Below are 21,129 nucleotides of genomic sequence, written 5' to 3' on the forward strand. Positions count from 1 at the left end.
AGCGGTTCTAGACTCGGCGCAGTTTTGGGTTTATCCTCCCGAACAACGCATTCGGGATATTCAGGCTCTGATTCAGATCTTTCAGCCGTTATCCCGAGTTTCGGTCAGGTTGACGCTGCGGCTTCTGGGGCTGATGGCCTCCTGCATCCTGGTGCATCACGCCAGGTGGCGGATGCGGGCTCTGCAGTGGGACCTGAAGTTTGAGTGGGCCCAGCATCAGGGCAACTTGTCCGACCAGGTCTTGATCTCAGAGGGCACTGCAAGACAGGTGCAGTGGTGGCTCAAGGACTGCGATTGGGTCCGCAGCAGATCCCTCTCCCTACCCCAACCGGAGCACGTAGTTGTGACGGATGCGTCCCTCCAGGGCCGGGGGGGGGGCCACATGGGAGAGGCGGATATCAGAGGCCTCTGGTCTTGGGCGGAGTTCCGGCTCCATATCAACCTTCTGGAGCTGCGGGCGATCCGGCTTGCACTGAAGGCATTCCTTCCCTCTGTGCGGGGAGGTGTGGTGCAGGTGTTCACGAACAACACAACCGCCATGTGGTATTGCAACAAACCGGGAGGGATGGCGTTGTGGACCCTATGTCAGGAGGCTCAGCGCCTCTGAACATGGCTGGAACCTCAAGGCATTACCTTGGTGGTTCAACACCTGGCTGGTTCTCTGAACGCCAGGGCGTACGAACTCAGCCGCCGGTGCATGATGGATCACGAATGGCGTCTGAACTCTGACGTGGTGCAAGGTCTCTTTCTGCAGTGGGGAGAGCCCTGGTTAGATCTATTCGCCACCGAAGAGAATGCGCAATGTCATCAGTACTGCACGTTGGAATTTCCAAGGCGGCACTCGCAAGGAGACGCCTTTTCGTCTTGAGTGGAACTGCGGTCTGTTGTACGCCTTTCAGCCTATACCTCTTCTGCCCAGAGTGCGTGGAGATTGAGCGGCGGCAGTTGACAGCTTTCAACCTTCCTCCCGAAGTCTGTAATGTCATTCTGGCAGCCATGCGTTCCTCCATTAAAACGGTATACACCTGCCGATGGAACAGATTTGTGGTATGGTGCACAGAAAAAGCTGTGGATCTCCTTTCTGCCCTTCTTTCTGAGGTTCTTCTGTTTCTTCTGTCTTTGGCCCAGCAGGGCTTAGCTCTGGGCACTATCAAAGGTTATCTTTCTGCCATCTCCGCCTTCCTGAGGCTTCCTGATCAGCCTTCTCTTTTTTGGTCCCCGGTTGTTAATCGTTTGATCAAATGTATTACACACATGTTCCCTCCTGTGCCTTTCATAATGCCTCAGTGGGACTTAAATCTTGTCTGGACTTACCTGATGTGCGCTCACTTTGAGCCCCTTCATACCTGTACCTTATGTCTTCTCACCCTAAAGACAGCTTTCCTGGTAGCTATCACCACTGCCAGAAGAGTGAGTGAGCTCCAGGCTCTTTCTTCCAAACCTCCTTTCCCATCTGGACAAGGTGGTTCTAAGGACCCGTCCTTCTTTCTTGCTGAAGGCTGTCACGCGCTTCCACATCGGGCAGACCATCACTTTACCCCCCTTGTTTCCGCCTCCGCATCTTTCCAGGGAAGAGGAGAGGCTCCACCGTCTACACCCAAAACGTATGCTTGCTTTCTATCTGCAGTATACACAACAGTTCCTAGTGGATGATCAGCTCTTTGTTGGCTACGTGGGTGCCAACAAAGGTCAGGCGGTGCACAAACGGACCATTTCTCGGTGGGTCGTTCTGTGCATCAAAGCATGTTACTCCGTGGAAAGAAGGAGCCTCCTGTGGGGCTTCGTGCCCATTCGACCAGGGCAACTGCAGCCTCTACTGCCTTGGGACGTGGCGTTCCCTTGCAGGACATTTGTCAGGCAGCTACGTGGGTCTCGCTGCACACGTTTACCAATCATTATTGCCTTGACAGTCAACTCCGGAGAGACTGCTTCTTTGGCCGTTCTGTTCTCCGTGACTTCCTGGTGTAATTTTGTTCGCAGACCCACCACCGGGGTTGGTATTACTGAGGTATCTATTGTAAGGTAAGGAACCTTTCACTAACGTGTCTCTTTCAGATGCACAAGTTACTACTTGTATAACAATATATCTGTAAGAGACAAAGGTTAGTGATAAATTCCCTACTGCCCCACTCATACTACTCATTCTGCGACCTGATTGCTAGGGTTAAGGTCATCCCTTTTTAGTACCCTAGTTTTATGCACCAATGGCAGTATCTTGCATGACTCTGTTCCTGGCACGGAAAGTCGTGTACAGAACTGACGTCAGCGCTCATGGGTGGTGCCTAAGTAGTCTCCGTGACATCATCTCGAAGCTTACAACGCCAGCGACTGGCGCGGAGCCGCAGGACGCCACCTACTGACGTGCAGGGGTACTGCTAAGCAAAACTTTCCGGATCCAGTCTGATGCCTGGGGATATTATAAGGTACGGAATCTATCACTAACTAATGTCTCTTACTGATATATCGTTACACAAGTAGAAACTTGTGCGACTGGGCAATGTGGCATCAAGCACAGTCTTTTAATGTCATGATGAAAGTAACTAGTGCCATTTGGTTGAAAACTGGTGCCAAAAGCAAGTAATAGAAGTTAACTCCTTGCTCCCTTTATCTGGGATGTCAGTACTGAGTTTACATGTGAGTTGTCCACTATTTCATTAAGCATTTGGGGTCTCGTGTGTGCGTGTGTGTGTGTGTGTGTGTGTGTGTGTGTGTGTGTACAGTTCTGCTTTCCAATCCCAACTTCAAAAATTGCAAGGAAGGAGGTTTAAAGCAAAGTTTGTGGAAGATGAATGACTAACAGCTGTGGGCAAAAGGGTGTCTGAGCTGATATGTGGATTATGAACATGGGTAGCATCATGTGATGGATATATAAGATGCATAGGTTATTAATGTGTTTAATGTTGTTCCTATTCCAGACAAACTGCGGGAGGCCTCCAAGCATATTACCCCAGAGCGGCATTTCCTGGACCCCCACAGCAACCCCCCATGCAGCAGCTGTGGCAGGCGCAGCAGCCTCCTGTGGTGAACCGCTTCCAGCATCCTCCGGGCCTCGAAATGAACAGATCTGCCTCCTCCAGCGGCCACCCACTATCTGGCAATGGTGATCAAATCCCCATATCCCCAAGTACAATGGGTGCTCCTTACATTGAGCTACGCCATAATACCCAAAAAGGGAAGCCTGGTGCTGGCTGCCCTCCTTTTATCCAACAGACTCCTCCCCCACGACCTCGTTTTTTTCTTGCCAGTGAGGAAATCGGCCGTCGGCACCTTCACCATCTTGACAGCCTGCGGACTCCCTCAACTTCCATGCAGGAGTTGCATATGCAGCCCCAGAAGGCTCCTACTCCTGTAAACACCTCCCCACAGAATATGGATATGGGGGACCTCCAGCGTGCACACAGTAATATCACAACAACCTTAAATAGTGCTGCCGAGCTGCCTTCCCGGCACACACCTTGTACAGTGTTGTCTTCATCTTGCACTATTGAGCCAGAGCGCTCAAAGGAAGAGGAGGATTCTCGCTCTGCCCCTATTGGCACTCCATCTGTCAGTATTAAATCTCAAGTGGGCCCGGAAAGCGGAAGGTTGCCCTCAGAAGAAACTGTTGAACCAGATTTAGAGGATGATTTTGATACCCACAAAGACCTTGAGGATGATGATGATTTAGCCAACCTTGGACTCGACCCAGATGTAGCCAAAGGCGATGATGATCTTGGTAACTTAGACAATCTTGAGACCAATGATCCTCACCTTGATGATCTACTGAATGGAGATGAGTTTGACCTCCTAGCTTACACAGACCCCGAACTGGACACAGGAGACAAAAAAGATATATTTAATGAACACCTTCGGCTTGTGGAATCGGCCAATGAAAAAGCAGAGAAGGAGGCACTCTTGAAAAAAGAGCCTTCCGATGCCAGCGTCTTAACCTCTGCCCTGCCAGTGGAGAGGCAAAAGGAGAATGTTCCAACTGAGGACACGGACCAAAAGTCTAGAGTGATGGAAAGTCTAGGACGTTCCTCAGTATCTACGCTTAATACAGCTGATCCAGTCTTTGAGAGTAGCTTGAAGGTACCTGCAGTTGTTGAAAATAAGATGGAAGCATTCTCTGCTAAGGTAACACCAAAACTGGAGGAGAATTGCTTGAAGATGTCCAGCTGTGAATTTCCTACAAGCCGCCCTCAAATGTCAAATATCAAGACTGAGGTGGTGCCGAATGCAGATAAAATTGCATCCCCTGTTGGGTCTCATTCCCTAAAAGCAGATCAATGCCTCTTATCACCTGGAGGTCGCACAGCTGGTTTCAAAAAAACTACGAACTGCTTGGGCAGCTCAAGTGTTAGCTTGGCACAGTTTTCAGATCAAAGAGAATCAACACCCTGCTCTGAAAACGGCCCATTAACTTCTGCCAGTCCAGTCCCAACCCAGAACTCCCTATCCACCCAGAGCAGCTCCATACTTGAGAAGTTTGAATTGGCATCTGAGCCTCTGGGCTTGTCTAATGCTCACCACTCCTCAGCTGATGACTTGGACAAGATGGAAAGTTCTCTGGTAGCCAGCGAGCTGCCCCTTTTGATAGAAGACCTTCTCGAACACGAGAAGAAGGAGCTGCAAAAGAAACAATTGATATCTTCGCATCATCCTGGTGGGAGCCAGCATCTGCAGGTAGTTCAGCCTCACACTAACATTGGTCACCCATCAGGTCCTAGTCAGCATATGCTCCCGATGCAGCAGTCACTAGATGGACAGTACTCTAATCTTGTGGGCGCACAGCAACCAATTCAGCTGGGATTATTGGGAAGGCAGCACAGCATGGTGTCCAGTCCCCACTTACTTAACCAGCAACACCAAGTCCAACAGCGGCTTTCGGGTTCCCAGGCTGGTCAGGTGGTGACACAACACATGACAGTGGCCCAGGGACAAGGAACTGTCATTGGTGGGCAGCAAATGGTGCAGTCAGCACTTCCACCTCAGCAGAGTCCAAAGCAAATTGCAGGAGTCCAGCCACAGCAACTAGGGATGAAAACACAGCAGGCGGTGATGCAGCAGCAGCAGCTGGCCAACAATTTCTTTCCTGATGCAGGTATGGCCTCAAACTGCCTTATTTGTATGTTTAATTCTCTTGGCTAGCATTAAGGATTGTCTGCAGCATTCTGACTGAATAGATGTACAATGCATGCTTTTTTGGATGGTAGGTAGCTTATTGGTCAGGAGCTATTTATATGTTCGAGGCATGTGGGCTGCTGAATTCATATCTGTGCATAGATCGCCGCCTAGTGTTGGGTCCGGATGATTGCACATTGTTATCTTGGAAGAGTCTTCGAAGTATTACGAGATAGGTGGCTCCTCCCCGGACTACAGTGCGCATGGGCATCCTCTCCATCCTCAGATTGTTTTTTTCGGCCATTGGGTTCGGATGTACTTTTCTTTACTCAAGTTCGGAAACTTTTCTAAAGGCCAAAAGGCCTTCGGGGTCGTCGGTATTGTTATTTCGATCGGTGCCGAGTTTTTTGTTCCAGTTCTTCTCGAGCAAGACGCCGAAGAGAGCCGCGTGGCCTTTTCGACACCAGAGGCTCGATCGTCGATGGAACGGAGCCCGTTCAAAGAATGCCCCCTTTGTAACTCTAAGTACCCGCACATCGATGTACACCCGGTGTGCAACAAGTGCTTATCACCGGAGCACAATGAGGCCAACTGTCTAGCTTGTGCTCAATTCAGGTCGAAGAAGACGCTTAGGCTCCGACGTGCAGTGAGGCAGACGATGACGAAGCCAGCGCCCGACCCGGTGAATATCTTCGATGAAGAAGACGATGAGGTCGTCGAGATTGAGGATCCAGAACAGCAGTGGGATCCCGGATCGGTGCATGGCTCCACCTATTATGAAGACGACGAAGAGAACGTCGAGGATGAAAACGTCGTCGAGGTAAGGGACGACGTGTCACCCATCGGAGCCGTAGATGACGACTCGGGCGATGAACCAGGCCCAGCAGTGGGTACGGGGCCCAGAACAGACACTGAAAAGCTTCCAAGGGCTCATGTTGAGGCATCGCCAGAAGGCCTTAGCCAAGATCATGACGAACATTCTATAGCCCCGCGTCTTGGCCCGGCTAAGAATATATCACACGAGCCATCTGTCGAACTACTTAAACCGAAAGCCATCGAGCCGAAACCAAAACTGCTGAAGACAGTCTTCGGATCGAAGATTTCGAAACCATCAGATTAGAGGAAAAAAAGAAGTGTCGACGACCCTGCGGGATCACAAATAAAGGGTGTCGAACCGAAGATCGGTGCGCTGAAATCAATCACTAAAGTCAAGCATGTCGAACCGACGGCGTCAACGGACAGCGACACAAACAAGGGACTCGAGTCTCGGAAGGTTCTCGATCCGAAGCAACGAGTCGACAGGCCACAGCTCGTCAAAGGCCTTGAGCCGAAATCCAAAAGCGGCTCGAAGGAGCACGTTGAGTCGAGGCAGAAGAGCGCGCCTCCCACGCAACAGGTGCCTAAGCCGACGCAAGGCCAAAAACACATTGGCGAAAAGGCATAGTCTCTCGGACCTATATCGACGCCGGCCCCGAAGAAGGTCAGTCTGTCTAAAGACACTATGCCACCGATAAAATTCGGACTGTCCCCGACTGCACGCCCAAAGGCGCTCGATCCGAAAACCGGAATCGAACCACCCAAGAAGGTGTCGATGGGAAAGAGGAGTCATTCACTAGAAGAGGACATTGTGTACCAAGAGCCCTCCTATGATGACCAGTCGAAGCTACATATCGACTCCGGCTCTGGCAGACTTACTATTTATCAGAGGAAAATCGGGTCTGAAAATCCTCTTGAATCATATAAAATTCCATTCAAAAAGAAAAGGGATTCTTCCACATCGCCTGTCCTTTTTGAGACTGTAAGGTACCATGGCCAGGACACTTCTGCATACTCACCCACACGCACTAATGAGGATATGGGGTATGACTATGATGAACAATATAATTACCCTGCAGACACGGATCAGGATGACCAGCTTCAAGCCTGGACAGACCCTGTTGACCCGGGGGAGTCAGACTATCCCTGACACTCCTTATCCTATCAAAACTTCGCCAACAGAGGATACAGCTGCGTTTAACGCATTAATAGAAAGGGCAGCACAGAATCATGATGTGGAAATGCATGCTGACCCAATTGAGGAGGACTTCCTATTCGACACTTTCTCCACTTCAGAGATCTGTCAAGACATTGCCAATGGTGAAAGGTGTCCTTAAACACGCGGGAGACATTTTCAAGGAAACCACAAGAGCAAGGGTTGTTAACCCCAGAATTGAAAGAAAATACAGACCCGCGTCTGTGGACCCTACATGTATTAAGGGACAGCTGCCATTGGACTCTTTGGTGGTTTCAAATGCTCATAAGCGTGCCAACTCACAAACTACTGGTGATGCTCCTCCTCCAGACAAAGAGTCTAAGATATTAGAAGCATCTGGAAAAAGGGTAGCTGCTCAAGCAGCTAATATCTGGAGAATTTCTAATGCACAGGCCCTATTAGCCAGATACGATAGGGCGCATTATGACATACTAGAGCAACTGCTACAACATGTGCCTGATGTCTACAAGGAGGGATCAGAAACACTAATACAAGAAGGAAAACTCATATCCAACGCATCCATTAAATGTGCGCTAGACGCAGCAGACACCGCAGCCAGGGCCATCAACACAAGTTTCATGCTCAGGAGGCATGCTTGGTTACACATCTCTGGGTTCAAACCTGAGATCCAAACCACATTATTAAATCAGCCTGTGAACCCTGATTTTTTTTATTTGGTCCTGATGTGGACACAATTTTAGAGAAGATTAAAAAAGACACAGAGACAGCCAAGTCTATGGGCGCCTTACAGTCACAACAATTCAGAGGAGGCTAATTTCGTCGCTCTGGTAACAGAGGAGCTACAAGAGGCCAGGCATCCCAGCAGACTCCATACAATAAAGGGAGCACGCAGACCACCTATAATAAGAACAATAGAGGTGGATACCGTGGCAATAGCAGCAAAGGCAGAGGACGAGGGAATAATAACACCAGATCCTCCGCCAATACTAAACAGTGATGTCTTGTCACTGCCCCCGGACCATGTAACACCGGTCGGGGGAAGATTACAACAGTTCCTGCCAGTCTGGGAGAGCATTACCACAGACAGGTGGGTGAGACAACTTATTCAGTACGGCTATTGTCTAGAGCTAACCTCCACTCCACCCAACATACCCTCAAGACACCGTCCTATGTCCGCAGAGCACATACACTTATTGCAGCAAGAAGTCATCAGCATGCTGCAAAAAGGGGCCATAGAACTCGTCCCTATACAGCAACAGGGTACAGGGGTATACTCTGTGTACTTCTTAATCCCCAAAAAGGACGGGTCTCTCAGGCCAATACTGGACCTCAGGCCCCTAAACCAATACATCTTGTCATATATTTTCACATGCTCACGTTACAGCAGGTTCTACCATTGCTCAGTCGCGGAGATTTCCTCGCAGCACTAGACCTAAAAGATGCATATTTTCACATACCGATACATCAAGCACACAGGAAGTATCTCAGGTTTACCATACAGAATCAGCACTACCAGTTCAAGGTCCTGCCTTTCGGGGTGACCACAGCCCCCAGGGTGTTTACCAAGTGCCTAGCGACAGTAGCTGCGCACCTACGGAGAAACCATATTCACGTCTACCCCTATCTGGACGACTGGCTTATCCAAGCAAAGTCAGCCCAGCAATGTGCCAGCCACATGTCCCGCACTATTCACCTCCTACACAGCCTCGGATTCTCATTAAACTACCCAAAGTCTCATCTTCAACCCGCCCACGTACAACAGTACCTGGGAGCGACAATAGACACTCTGGCAGCAAAGGCACAGCCAAACTCAGCAAGAATCAACAGTATTCAATTACTAATTCTGAAATTCAGACCTCAACACTCGCTCCCAGCACGGGTGTTTATGCAGTTGATAGGCATGATGGCCTCCTGCATCTTCATAGTCCCTCACGCGAGACTACACATGCGTCCGCTTCAGGAGTGCTTAGCACGGCAGTGGAACCAGGCTCTAGGACAATTAAAAGACCTAGTGTTGGGGACCGGTCGCGCATACAACTCTCTGCATTGGTGGAACTCACGAAACCTTTGCAGGGGACGACCGTTCCAAGAGCCTGTACCACAAATAGTGCTTACGACGGACGCATCTCTCCTGGGATGGGGAGCGCATGTCCTCCATTACACAGTGCAGGGGCTATGGACGACACAGCAAAAGAAGATGGACATCAACCTTCTGGAACTGATGGCAATCTTTATGGCATGAAGGCGTTCAAGGTACATTTGTGCAACAAAGTCGTGTTGATCCGGACAGATAACATGACTGCCATGTACTACATACAGAAGCAGGGAGGGACACACTCTCCACAGTTGTCACATCTAGCGCAAAGCATGTGGAAGTGGGCCATTCAGAGAAACATCATCCTCATGGCGGAACACCTCCCAGGCAGGGACAACCAGATGGCGGATCTGCTCAGCAGACACAGCCACCAGATGCACGAGTGGGAGATACACCCCTCAGTGCTACAACCGAACTTCCAGCAGTGGGGTCACCCAGAGATAGACCTGTTCGCCACAAGGGAAAACGCAAAATGCCTAAGCTTCGCCGCCAGGTTTCCACATCCGCAGTCTCAGGGCAATGCGATATGGATGAATTGGTCAGGCAGGTTTGCGTACGCTTTTCCCCCAGCACCGCTCATACCATTAGTGGCACGCAAACTGCGACCACACTCAATGACACTCATCCTAGTTGCTCCAACGTGGGCGAGGCAACCATGGTGCACCACGTTCCTAGAACTTTCCGTGGTGCCTCATCAAAGGCTGTGATTAACACCCAGTCTTTTAACGCAGAGCCATGGAGACATTCAGCACCCAGATCCGCAACAGTTGAACCTTGCGATCTGGCTCCTGAAGTCATAGTTTGGTTACCTGAACTTGCCTCCCGACTGTATGAATATTATCAAAGATGGAAGAAGACCTACAACCAGAGCATGCTATGCGGCGAAGTGGAAACGATTTGTCATCTATTGTAACAATAATGACATAAATCCGCTAGATGCATCAACTCAAAACATCATATGTTACCTGTTACATTTACACAGATGCAATCTAGCCTACAGTTCCATACATATACATTTAGCTGCGGAGGCAGCTTATCTTCAGAACAGGCAGCACCTTTCACTCTTCAGAGTACCTGCTATTAAAGCTTTCATGGAGGGACTCAAACGAGTGATTCCTCCAAGACATCCACCTTCACCTGTCTGGAACCTGAACGTGGTTCTAACCAGACTGATGGGACCACCTTTTGAACCTCTACACTCGTGTGAGATACAATTCCTAACTTGGAAAGTGGCTTTTTTAGTGGCGATTACATCACTTAGAAGAGTGAGTGAGCTGCAAGCCCTAACTATTCAGGAGTCATTCATACAAATGCACGCAAATAGGGTAGTGCTACGTACAAACCCTAAATTTATGCCAAAGGTGGTATCCCAGTTTCACATCAATCAAACTATAGAACTGCCAGTGTTCTTCCCAAATCGAGATTCAGTGGCAGAAAGAGCTCTACATACCCTAGACGTTAAAAGAGCTCTCCTGTACTATATAGACAGGACAAAACTTTTCAGAAAAACTAAGCAACTGTTTGTTGCCTTTTCACCACAGCACAAAGGCAACCCCATTTTCAAATCAGGTATAGCCAGATGGATTGTTAAGTGCATACAAATTTGTTATCAGAAAGCTAAACGCACATTAACAGTTCCCCCAAGAGCGCATTCAACATGCAAGTTAGGGGCATCCATGGCTTTCCTAGGAAACATTCCTCTAGAAAACATATGTAGAGCAGCCACATGGACTACCATATATACATTTACCAAACACTACTGTGTAGATGTACACTCCAAGCAGCTGTAGGACAGGCTGTACTCAAGACTCTTTTTCAGACTGCTGCAGCTGGCACGGGCAACCACCGCTAAGGGGGAGACTGTTATACATTCTATGCACAGATATGAATTCAGCAGCCCACATGCCTCGAACGGAATATGCTACTTACCATTATGCATCTGTTCTTGGCATGTAGGGCTGCTGACATTCATATTGCCCTCCCTCCTCCCCGGTGCCTGTCGCAGCTGTAGCACTCAGAATTAATCTCTAGCATGGACATCACTTACTGTATCATACTCCATCTCTGCCACAATGGCGAAAAACGATCTGAGGATGGAGAGGATGCCCATGCGCGCTGAAGTCCGGGGGAGGAGCCGCCTATCTCGTGATGCTTCGGGGACTCTTCCGGGACGGCAATGTGCAGTCATCCGGACCCAGCACTGGGCGGCGATCTATGCACAGATATGAATGTCAGCAGACCTACATGCCAAGAACAGATGCATACTGGTAAGTAGCATATTCCTCATAAATTCAGAACTTCCCAGTTCCTATACTGGATTTCAAAAGAAATATATAAAAATGTCTACAGATAAAGCAAAACACAGTGCCCACATAATGGTAGCATTTGATTTCCATATTCTATTTTATTAATACAAGTGTATAAGACTATCAAAAAGATGAACATTAAAATTGGTTTTAAAGAACAAAGCCTTTTAATTCTGATGGATAATTCTAACTACAGATTCCTCACCTACTGAAAATACCCAGGCGCCAGCTTGGTTCCTGAAAATTCAAAGTTGTGCTCCTGTGTACCGGCAAGTGGCTCCGCGCAACCCTGCGCTTATGCCATTCCGCTCCGGAAGGGAGGAGCAGAGCTGCATAAAAGCTCCACCCATGTGCGCTGATGTCCATTATTTCTTTTTGCGCCTTCAGATGAGTAATCCGAGCTCTTCTCTTTCCTTACTCCGTGAAGAGATTTTGTTCCATAATTTTGCTTCGAAATTCTTCAATTGTCCATAGAACTGTGCCATCCCACTAAAACCACCGGGTTTAAACTTTGTAGGGACTATTACAAACAGATGTCTATGACTGATCACCACAAGGTGTATCTTTGGTGTTTGGGTTAATCCCAAGACTCCCAAGACCTGCACCTCCTGCGACCATATGAACGCCAAGGCAATTTGAGGTAGAGCGGAAGCTCTCTGTGGTGAAGCACTCTGCTCAGGTCTTCCTCCAAGTCTTAACTTGAGAAAGTGGATTTGCTCCTGAAGTCGTTCCCAAGGCTGATATGTCTCACCGTTGAAGTCTCTGGGTATGTCAAATAAAAAATACAAAAAGTCCAAACTGCCGTCTCAATGTTACTCTTGCTTAACCATGGAGTTAATTCCAACACTAGTCCTAATGCACTTGGAGTTACTGAGTCCTTTGGTGACCTCTGAGCAAGTCAAAGCCTTTTGTGAGGCTTTGCTGCTTATCTTTGGTTCACTTCCTGTTTCCTCATGTACCTACAGGCCCCAGGGATTCACAGTGCCCTCCATTTTGGCTAGATTCACCCTTGGTGCTATCTCGACCTCTTGAAATCCACCTCAGGTTTATACCATCCTCCTTCACGGCACCAAAAACCATGCAGGTCCCTCTTTCACTGGAGGAGGACTCCAAATCTCTTGTCCTTTCTGACTCCAAGCCTGCTTCAGCTTGACCTCGACCAAGAACACCTCCAGATCTTGAAGTGACACATCCTATAATGAACCCATCGAACACAATCCCACTACCTTGCGGCTGCACTCTTGCATTACACCAGCTCCTCTCTTAGGAAAGTCATTTTGCTGGTTTCACCCCACTTTTTTGCCCCATTTTAGCTACTAGGCATTGGTGTAATGGCTCTGTAATGATCTGACCCTGCTTATCCGGAATCAGTGTATGTGCTCTGAACCTTAAAGTATATGTTTGTTTGGCTCATACCCAATTGGCATAGCTTAACTTATTTTTAAGTCCCTAGTATATGATACCTGGGGTCCCCAGGGCACTGTAAGTTAGTGTTACTCTCGTTTGCAGTACTAGTTGTACCACTACAATTATGGCAAAGTAAAACATGTTCCCCAGACTGCCACTGCAAACTGTTGCAGCAGTTTGCACTTCTAACCCCAACAACGTCACAAATGTACCCCTCACCCTAGAACCCTCCTCCACCCTCTGCACCCCCAGGCTTAAATGCATACTTCTCAACTGCAGATCGGCCCAAAGACACTCTGCGGAGGTCGCTGATCTCATCAGTACTCTGGAACTTGATCTAGCCATTCTGACTGAAACGTGGTTAACTGAATCCTCTTCACCTATCATGGATATCCTAGTCCCCCCCCAACTACTGCATCATTAAACTTGACAGGCCCATCAAGACAGGAGGTGAAATCGCATGTATTTTCAGAAGCAACCTTTCAGTTAATAAAGTCACCGCCCCCTCTCTCACCTCCTGTGAATACTTCTGCCTTGATGTCACCAGCGAAAGCAAACCTGTATGCTCTCTACACATCATCTACCACCCACCTGGGGACAATCTCACCTTCTCCCAACAACTCATGGACACAATTTCAACCAACTCAGGACGGCAAAACACTCAAATCTTCCTTGGCGACTACAATCTCCATTGGAATGATAGCAGTGACACAGTGGTAAATAGCCTCAAAAACTTCCTCAACGCTCTTGATCTCACCCAAATATGCAATAGTCCGACCCATGACAAAGGTTCTATCCTCGACCTTATCATCTCCAAAGAGGACTCCATTCAACTTGAGTCAATTCAACCCTGTGACTGGTCAGATCACCATATTGTCACATTCTTCATCAATGAAAAAGTTAAACTGAACCCAGTTCAATCCTCCAAGCCAAAAGTTTGGAAAAGAGACCTGAAGAAACTCAATCCAAACTCACTACCCCCTAACAGCTGCAATCTCCTACTTCCCCCTACCGACGCTACGAACGTTCAAGTCTTGACTAACCAATATCTCAATGCTATGACCTCAATAATCGATGAGGCTGCGCCCATGCAATTGAAAAGAGTCTCCACCAGGATCTCCAACCCATGGTACGACGGGAGTCTCAATGAAGATAGACGGGCCATGCGAATGGCAGAGCGCACCTGGAGATCAGCCCCCTCTGCACTGCACCTAAAAACTCTGAAGAAAAAGAGAAATGCCTACTTCAGGAAAATAAAACGCTCAAAAACAGATTTCTTCAGCCTCCAGCTCGACCAAGCTAAAAACCGTCCGAGAAAGCTGTTTGAGCTAATCAAAACCCAATCCAAGGAACAACCCCAATCACTCAGCACTATGGGCGATACACCTTCCTGTGAAGACTTCTCTGCTTTCTTTAACCATAAAACTGACAACATAAGGAGCGATCTCCTCAATGACGCACGCCTCTACTCAAAACCCCTCCACATAGCATCCACTGGACCAAAGAACAATGCTACATGGTCATCCTTTGGCACCTACTCTGAAGAAGAAATTGGCAGACTGCTCAGCACCCTGAAACCATCCAACCACCTCACTGACCCCCTCCCTGCTAACGCTGTAAAAGACTTTACCCCTTTGCTCCTCCCACTCTGGACCAAAATTATTAACAGCTCACTTCAACAAGGAACCATCCCTAACTCCCTCAAAGTTGGACAAGTCACACCTTTACTAAAGAAACCAACAGCATACCCCACTGATCTAAACAATTACCGTCCTATTACCAATATTCCCACTCTCGCCAAACTGCTAGAAAAATGCGTACAGCTACAACTGACTAAACACATAGATCAGTTTAATCTCCTCAACCCTCATCAATCAGGCTTCCGAGCAGGGCACAGTACCGAAACTGCTATGACTCACATAATTGACGATGCCCTCCAAATCTTAGGTCAAAACGATAACTGCCTCCTCATTCTTCTTGATCTCTCTTCAGCATTCGACACCGTTAAACATGAGAACTTACTCGAACTTTTAAACACAAGAATGGGCCTATCGGGGACTGTTCTCAAGTGGTTCACTTCCTTTCTACACAACCGGTCTCAGAGATTCAAGAGCAAAAACCTGATGTCCTCTCCAGTACCTGTATCGTTAGGCGTCCCCCAAGGATCCTCCCTTTCCCCCACATTGTTCAACCTAGTTATGGAACCTCTCACCACCTTGTTGCAAGCATCTAATGTACACTTTCACATGTACGCCGACGACACCCAGCTATATCTCAAATTACAATCCCTCAATGACATTATGCTCCTGAACTCAACGATCAGAAACACCCAATCCTGGCTTGCCGATAATCACCTCAAACTCAATGCTCTGAAGACTGAATTCCTCTTGATCTCACCTCCCGCAAAAATCTCTTCCACTCAAACTTGGCTTAAGCACCTAACTGCAATCAATGTTCAACCTACCATCGTAGACTCAGCAAAATCTTTAGGCTTAACACTTGACGCCAATCTCAACATGCAGCAGCATATCAGCAAGGCAACCAAAGGAGCAAACTTCCAAATCAACACACTGAGGAAACTTAAACCCTTCCTCCCAGCAAAAGACTTCCAAACTGCAGTACAATCCCTAGTCATCCCTCGCATAGAATACGGCAACATCGCCCTCTGCGGACTCCCCCTAACTACAACTGCACCCCTAAGAGCTTCTCTGAACGCTGCAGCGAGACTTATTACTGGCTCAAAAAAACACTCGCATATTTCCCCTGACTTTAAATCCCTTAATTGGCTGCCTTTTGAAGCCAGAATACATCTGAAAATCGCCTGCATGACCCACAAGGCTGTACACCTGAACTCACCCGGCTACCTCACTCAGAAGCTGACAATTTCTGGCGGCTCTAGAAGCACAAGCAATCTTCTGCTGAAGCCGCGAAGATTCCGGAAGGAAAAAACTTATAAACGCTCCTTCTCAGGAATGGCACCCAGGATCTGGAACTCACTCCCTCCTGAAACCAGACTCATTTCCTCCAACAAACTTTTTAAGAAAGAAGTAAAAGCTTTCATCCTGGCTAAATACACATGATCTATTACTCTGGATTTGTTAAGACTCTGCACCGATCTGTACTAACTGTTTTATCCCTTTGCATATTTGTTTTATTGTTATTATTGACTCCCATGATTGTCTATGTTCCCCCTTTTTGTACTCCTATATTATTGACTCACCTGCGTGACTATGCACCTTGTATCTACCCTATCTCAATTATTACCTACTACTATATTATGCCTAAAAGCATGTTAAGCACTCCCCTTTTATTACCCCTTGTCTCTGATATCTGCAAAGATCTTGTTCGCGCTATATAAAACTTTAAAAATAAATAAGAGAATCACATTCCGTCTCCTCACCCACGCACACAAAGCCCTCTACGACCTAGGACCAGAATGCCTCAACACACGACTTTCCTTATACACACCCACCCGCCAACTACGATCATCCAATCAAGCCCTCGCCGCAATTCCGCGCATCCATAGATCCACCATAGGAGGAAGATCCTTCTCCTACTTAGCGGCCAAGACCTGGAATTCTCTCCCCACTCACCTCCGTCTTACACAGAACCACCTCTCCTTCAGAAAACAGCTAAAAACCTGGATTTTCGATAAGTAATGCACCGATCATTCCCTTAAGCGCCTTGAGACCCTCTGGGTGAGTAGTGCGCTATACAAATTCCTGAACTTGAACACCGCATGCCTCTTGGGCCGCTACACCCACTCTCTGTGGGAGACGGTGGCGGAAGTGCTGCCAGAGTGCCCGTTGGAGGTACGGGCCAAACTCGGCCAAGCCCTTGTGGAGGGCCGAGATGCAGCCAAGTATTCTATCATGTGTGGGCTGGATACCACCGACTCGCTAGGCAGAGCGATGGCTACGACCGTGGTGGTGAGACGCCACGCCTGGCTGAGGTCCGCCAATTTTTCGGCAGATGTCCAGAACACTCTGATGGACATGCCGTTCGATGGCCGTCGCCTCTTTGGCGTCAAGGCAGACCACGCGCTTGAGCGCTTTAAGGACTCCAGGGCTACGGCCAAGTCCTTGGGCCTCTCGGCCCGCGCCAGCAAACGGGTGCATTTCGCTCCTTTCGTGGCCAAGGAAGGGGCGCCCCCACACGTGCCGCCAGCCACTCGCCGCAGACTGTCGTTCAGCGCGGCGGCCGAGGAAACCGCCGCGGAGGCAGTCGGGGACACAGGTGAGGTCAGTCCACACCTTCCCCCGCAGCATCCGCCTCTAAACCCTCCTAGTCCGTGCTTTTCGGCCCATGTGACGCCAGTGGGAGGCAGGGTTCGCCATCACCACTCTCACTGGCGTACTGTCACTTCGGACAGGTGGGTGCTGCAGATCGTCCGGAGGGGCTACTCCCTCCCCTTCGAGACGACCCCTCAAGCAATGCCACCGCAACACCACGCGTATCGGGGGATCACTTGCGGCTCCTGCAGGAGGAAGTTTCGGCCCTCTTGGCCAAGGGGGCCATCGAGCGCGTTCCTGGGTCAGAAGTAGGATGTGGTTGCTACTCCCACTACTTTCTGGTACCCAAGAAGGGCAAAGGGGGCCTACGCCCTATCTTGGATCGGAGGAAAGTCAACGGCTTCCTCCGGAAGGAGAAGTTCAAAATGCTGACTCTGGCTCAGGTCTTGGCTGCCCTAGACCCAGGAGACTGGATGGTAGCGTTTGACTTGCAGGACGCGTATTTCCGCATCCCCGTCCTGCCGGCCCACCGGCGTTACCTGCGGTTCACGGTAGGCCACGAGCACTTTCAGTTTACCGTGCTCCCCTTCGGCCTTACCAGCGCCCCACGGGTGTTCACGAAGGTGATGGCGGTGGTCGCAGCTCATCTGCGCAGGTTGGTGGTCTCTGTCTTCCCCTACCTCGACGACTGGTTGTTGAAGGCGGGCTCGCCCCAGACAGTCGTCAGCCACCTCCAGACTACGGCGGATCTCCTGCACCAGCTGGGATTTTCCATCAATGTGCCGAAGTCGCACCTGTGTCCCTCTCAGAAGCTCTTTTCATCGGAGCGGTTCTCGACTCGCCGCAGTTTCGGGTTTACCCACCCGAACAGCGGGTTCGGAATATACAGGCTCTGATTCCAATCTTCCGGCCTACATCCCGGGTTTCGGACAGGTTGACGCTGCGGCTTCTGGGGCTGATGGCCTCCTGCATCCTTCTGGTGCATCACGCACGGTGGCGGATGCGGGCTCTGCAGTGGGACCTGAAGTTTCAGTGGGCCCAGCATCAGGGCAACCTGTCCGACCATGTCCTGATCTCGGAGGGCACTGCGAGACAGCTGCAGTGGTGGCTCACGGACCGCGATTGGGTCAACGGCAGATCCCTCTCCCTTCACCAACCGGAGCACGTAGTTGTGACGGACGCGTCCCTCCAGGGCTGGGGAGGCCACATGGGAGAGGCGGAGATCAGAGGCCTCTGGTCTCCGGCGGAGTCCCGGCTCCATATCAACCTTTTGGAGCTGCGGGCGATTCGTCTAGCACTGAAGGCATTCCTCCTGTCTGTCCGATGGAGTGCAGTGCAGGTGTTCACGGACAACACCACCACCATGTGGTACTGCAACAAACAAGGCGGGGTGGGGTCGTGGACCCTTTGACAGGAGGCTCTGCGCCTCTGGCAATGGCTGGAACATCAGGGCGTGACTGATGGTTCAACACCTGGCAGGTTCTCCGAAGGCCAGGGCGGACTAACTCAGCCGCCGGTGCATGATGGATCACGAATGGCGTCTGAACTCGGACGTGGTGCAAGGTCTCTTTCTGCAGTGGGGAGAGCCTTGGTTAGATCTATTCGCCACCGAAGAGAACGCGCAATGTCATCAGTTCTGCGCGTTGGAATTTCCAAGGCGGCACTCGCTCGGAGACGCTTTTCGTCGCGAGTGGAGTTGCGGTCTGTTGTACGCCTTTCCGCCTATACCACTTCTGCCCAGAGTGCTGAAGAAGATCAAGCGCGACCGGGCACAGGTCATCCTTGTGGCTCCGGACTGGGCACGAAGGTACTGGTATCCCGAGCTACTCAGTGTGTCAGTCGATTCCCCCGGTTCGTCTGCCTCTTCAGGAGGACCTTCTGTCGCAGCAGCAGGGTACGGTCCTCCACCCGAACCTGTCCAGTCTCCACCTCCATGCTTGGAGATTGAGCGGCGACAGTTGAGGCCATTTGACTTGCCTCCTGAAGTCTGTAACATCATTCTGGCAGCCAGGCGTCCCTCCACGAAGTCGGTATACGCCTGCAGGTGTGGCATGGTGCACAGCAAAGGCTGTGGATCCCCTTAATGCCCCTCTTTCTGAGGTTCTCCTCTTTCTTCTTTCTCTTGCCCAGCAGGGCTCTGCTCTGGGCACTATCAAGGGCTATCTTTCAGCTCTTTCAGCCTTTCTGAGGCTGCCTGATCAACCTTCTTTGTTCGTCCCCTATCGTTAATCGATTCCTGAAGGGCATCACACATACGTTCCCTCCTGTTCCCTTCGTGATGCCTCAGTGGGACTTGAACCTGGTTCTTACCTTTCTGATGTGCGCTCCCTTTGAGCCACTTCACAACTGTCATCTTCGCCTTCTCTCTTTGAAGACTGCCTTCCTGGTAGCCATCACCTCTGCCAGGAGAGTGAGTGAGCTCCAGGCTCTATCTTGCAAGCCTCCTTTACTTTCAGTCCATCCGGACAAGGTTGTGTTACGGACAAGGCCCTCCTTCCTACCCAAGGTAGTCACAGCCTTCCATATTGGGAAATCTATCACCTTGCCCACCTTCTTTCCGCCTCCGCATCCCTCGCGAAAGGAAGAGCGGCTCCACCGTCTGGACCCAAAACGTGCGCCCTCATTTTATTTGAATCGCACACAACAGTTCCGGGTGGATGACCAACTCTTTGTTGGGTACGCGGGCGCTAAGAAAGGGAAAGCGGTGCACAAGCGGACCATCTCGCGGTGGATCATCTTGTGTATCCAGGCGTGTTACTCCTTGGCTAAGAAGGAACCCCCTGTTGGGCTGAGGGCTCATTCCACTCGAACCACAGCCACTACAACTGCCTTGGGCCGTGGTGTGCCCTTGCAGGACTTTTGCCAGGCGGCTACGTGGGCCTCGCTGCACACGTTTGCAAGACATTATTGCCTGGACAGTCAAGTCCGGAGGGATGGCTACTTTGGCCGTTCCGTCCTCCAGGACTTTCTGGTGTGATTATTGGTTCGCAGACCCACCACCCCGGGGTTGGTATTGCTGGGGTATCTATTCTAAGGTAAGGAATCTATCACTAACGTGTCTCTTTCAGATGCACAAGTTACTACTTGTGTAACAATATATCTGTAAGAGACATTAGTTAGTGATAGATTCCTTACCGACCCACCCATCCTCCACGTTCTGCGAACCGATATCTAGGGTTAAGGTCATCCCCTTTCAGGGCCCTAGTTTCATGGCACCAGTGTTGGTTTTTGGCATGGCTCTGCGCTTCTGGCGCGGAAAAGCTGTGTCTAAGAACTGATACACACAGGCAGGCACGGAGTCCCCTATGGGGGACTCTAACTTCACATCAGCCCTGGGCCCCACTCACCGGCTGCTCTCTTCTGGCGGGGCTCCTCTCGCGCTCTGCTCCTCACGGCGCGTCTCCTCTTCTGGATCGGGGCTCCCTCAGGTCAGAGGAGCCCCGCAACAGGCGCAACACTGCTCCTTCTCTCCGGGCCCCCTTCTGGGGACCCGAGCTACCCAAGACCGGCAGGGCGCTCCATGCGCCGGCAGGCTTTCTTCTCCCGGACCTCAGGAGGCGGGACTTCCGGTCGGCCGCTCGCGGATTGGCCGGCCGGGCAAGAGCTTCCGAGTCGCCGCGGGCAGCGCGGCGGCCTGTTTTTCATATACTTGTTTTACCATAGCGATCGCTTTCTATGCTGTTTGCTTTTTTTGGATCCATTTCACTGCTGCTCCGCTGAAATGCCTCCCTGACAGCAGTTGTCTGCTCAGTCAGTGCAGAGAACAAGCTCGGGTTTATGTTGCCCATAGAAAGCCAGGACACCTCCCCGGGTTTCCTTTCACGGGTAATACCTTGTTTTTAAATGTTGTCCCCACCCTGAAAAAAGTTCTTTGGACGCCCATGCTTGTAGCTATTTATTTATTTTACAAATTAAACACAGCGCGCTGTTCCTTTAGATACAATATGTATTAAACAGGAACGGCGTGGATCTTTCCTGAGATAACATTTCACA

At 50.1% G+C, this 21,129-nt stretch overlaps 1 protein-coding gene across 4 annotated transcripts in view; it reads left to right on the forward strand.

Annotated features, from left to right (window-relative positions):
* The window catches only part of KMT2D (lysine methyltransferase 2D), a 1,692,256-nt gene that overhangs the window by 1,044,525 nt on the left and 626,602 nt on the right, over positions 1-21,129 (forward strand). For all 4 annotated transcript variants that reach the window (XM_086963706.1, XM_086963708.1, XM_086963710.1 and 1 more), the window contains one exon: positions 2,916-5,083. In XM_086963706.1, the coding sequence (XP_086819832.1) occupies positions 2,916-5,083 (2,168 nt within the window). The remainder of the gene's footprint in view (positions 1-2,915; positions 5,084-21,129) is intronic.

This window comes from Lissotriton vulgaris, chromosome 1_1 (assembly GCF_964263255.1).
Source record: "Lissotriton vulgaris chromosome 1_1, aLisVul1.2, whole genome shotgun sequence".
Lineage (NCBI taxonomy): Eukaryota > Metazoa > Chordata > Amphibia > Caudata > Salamandridae > Lissotriton > Lissotriton vulgaris.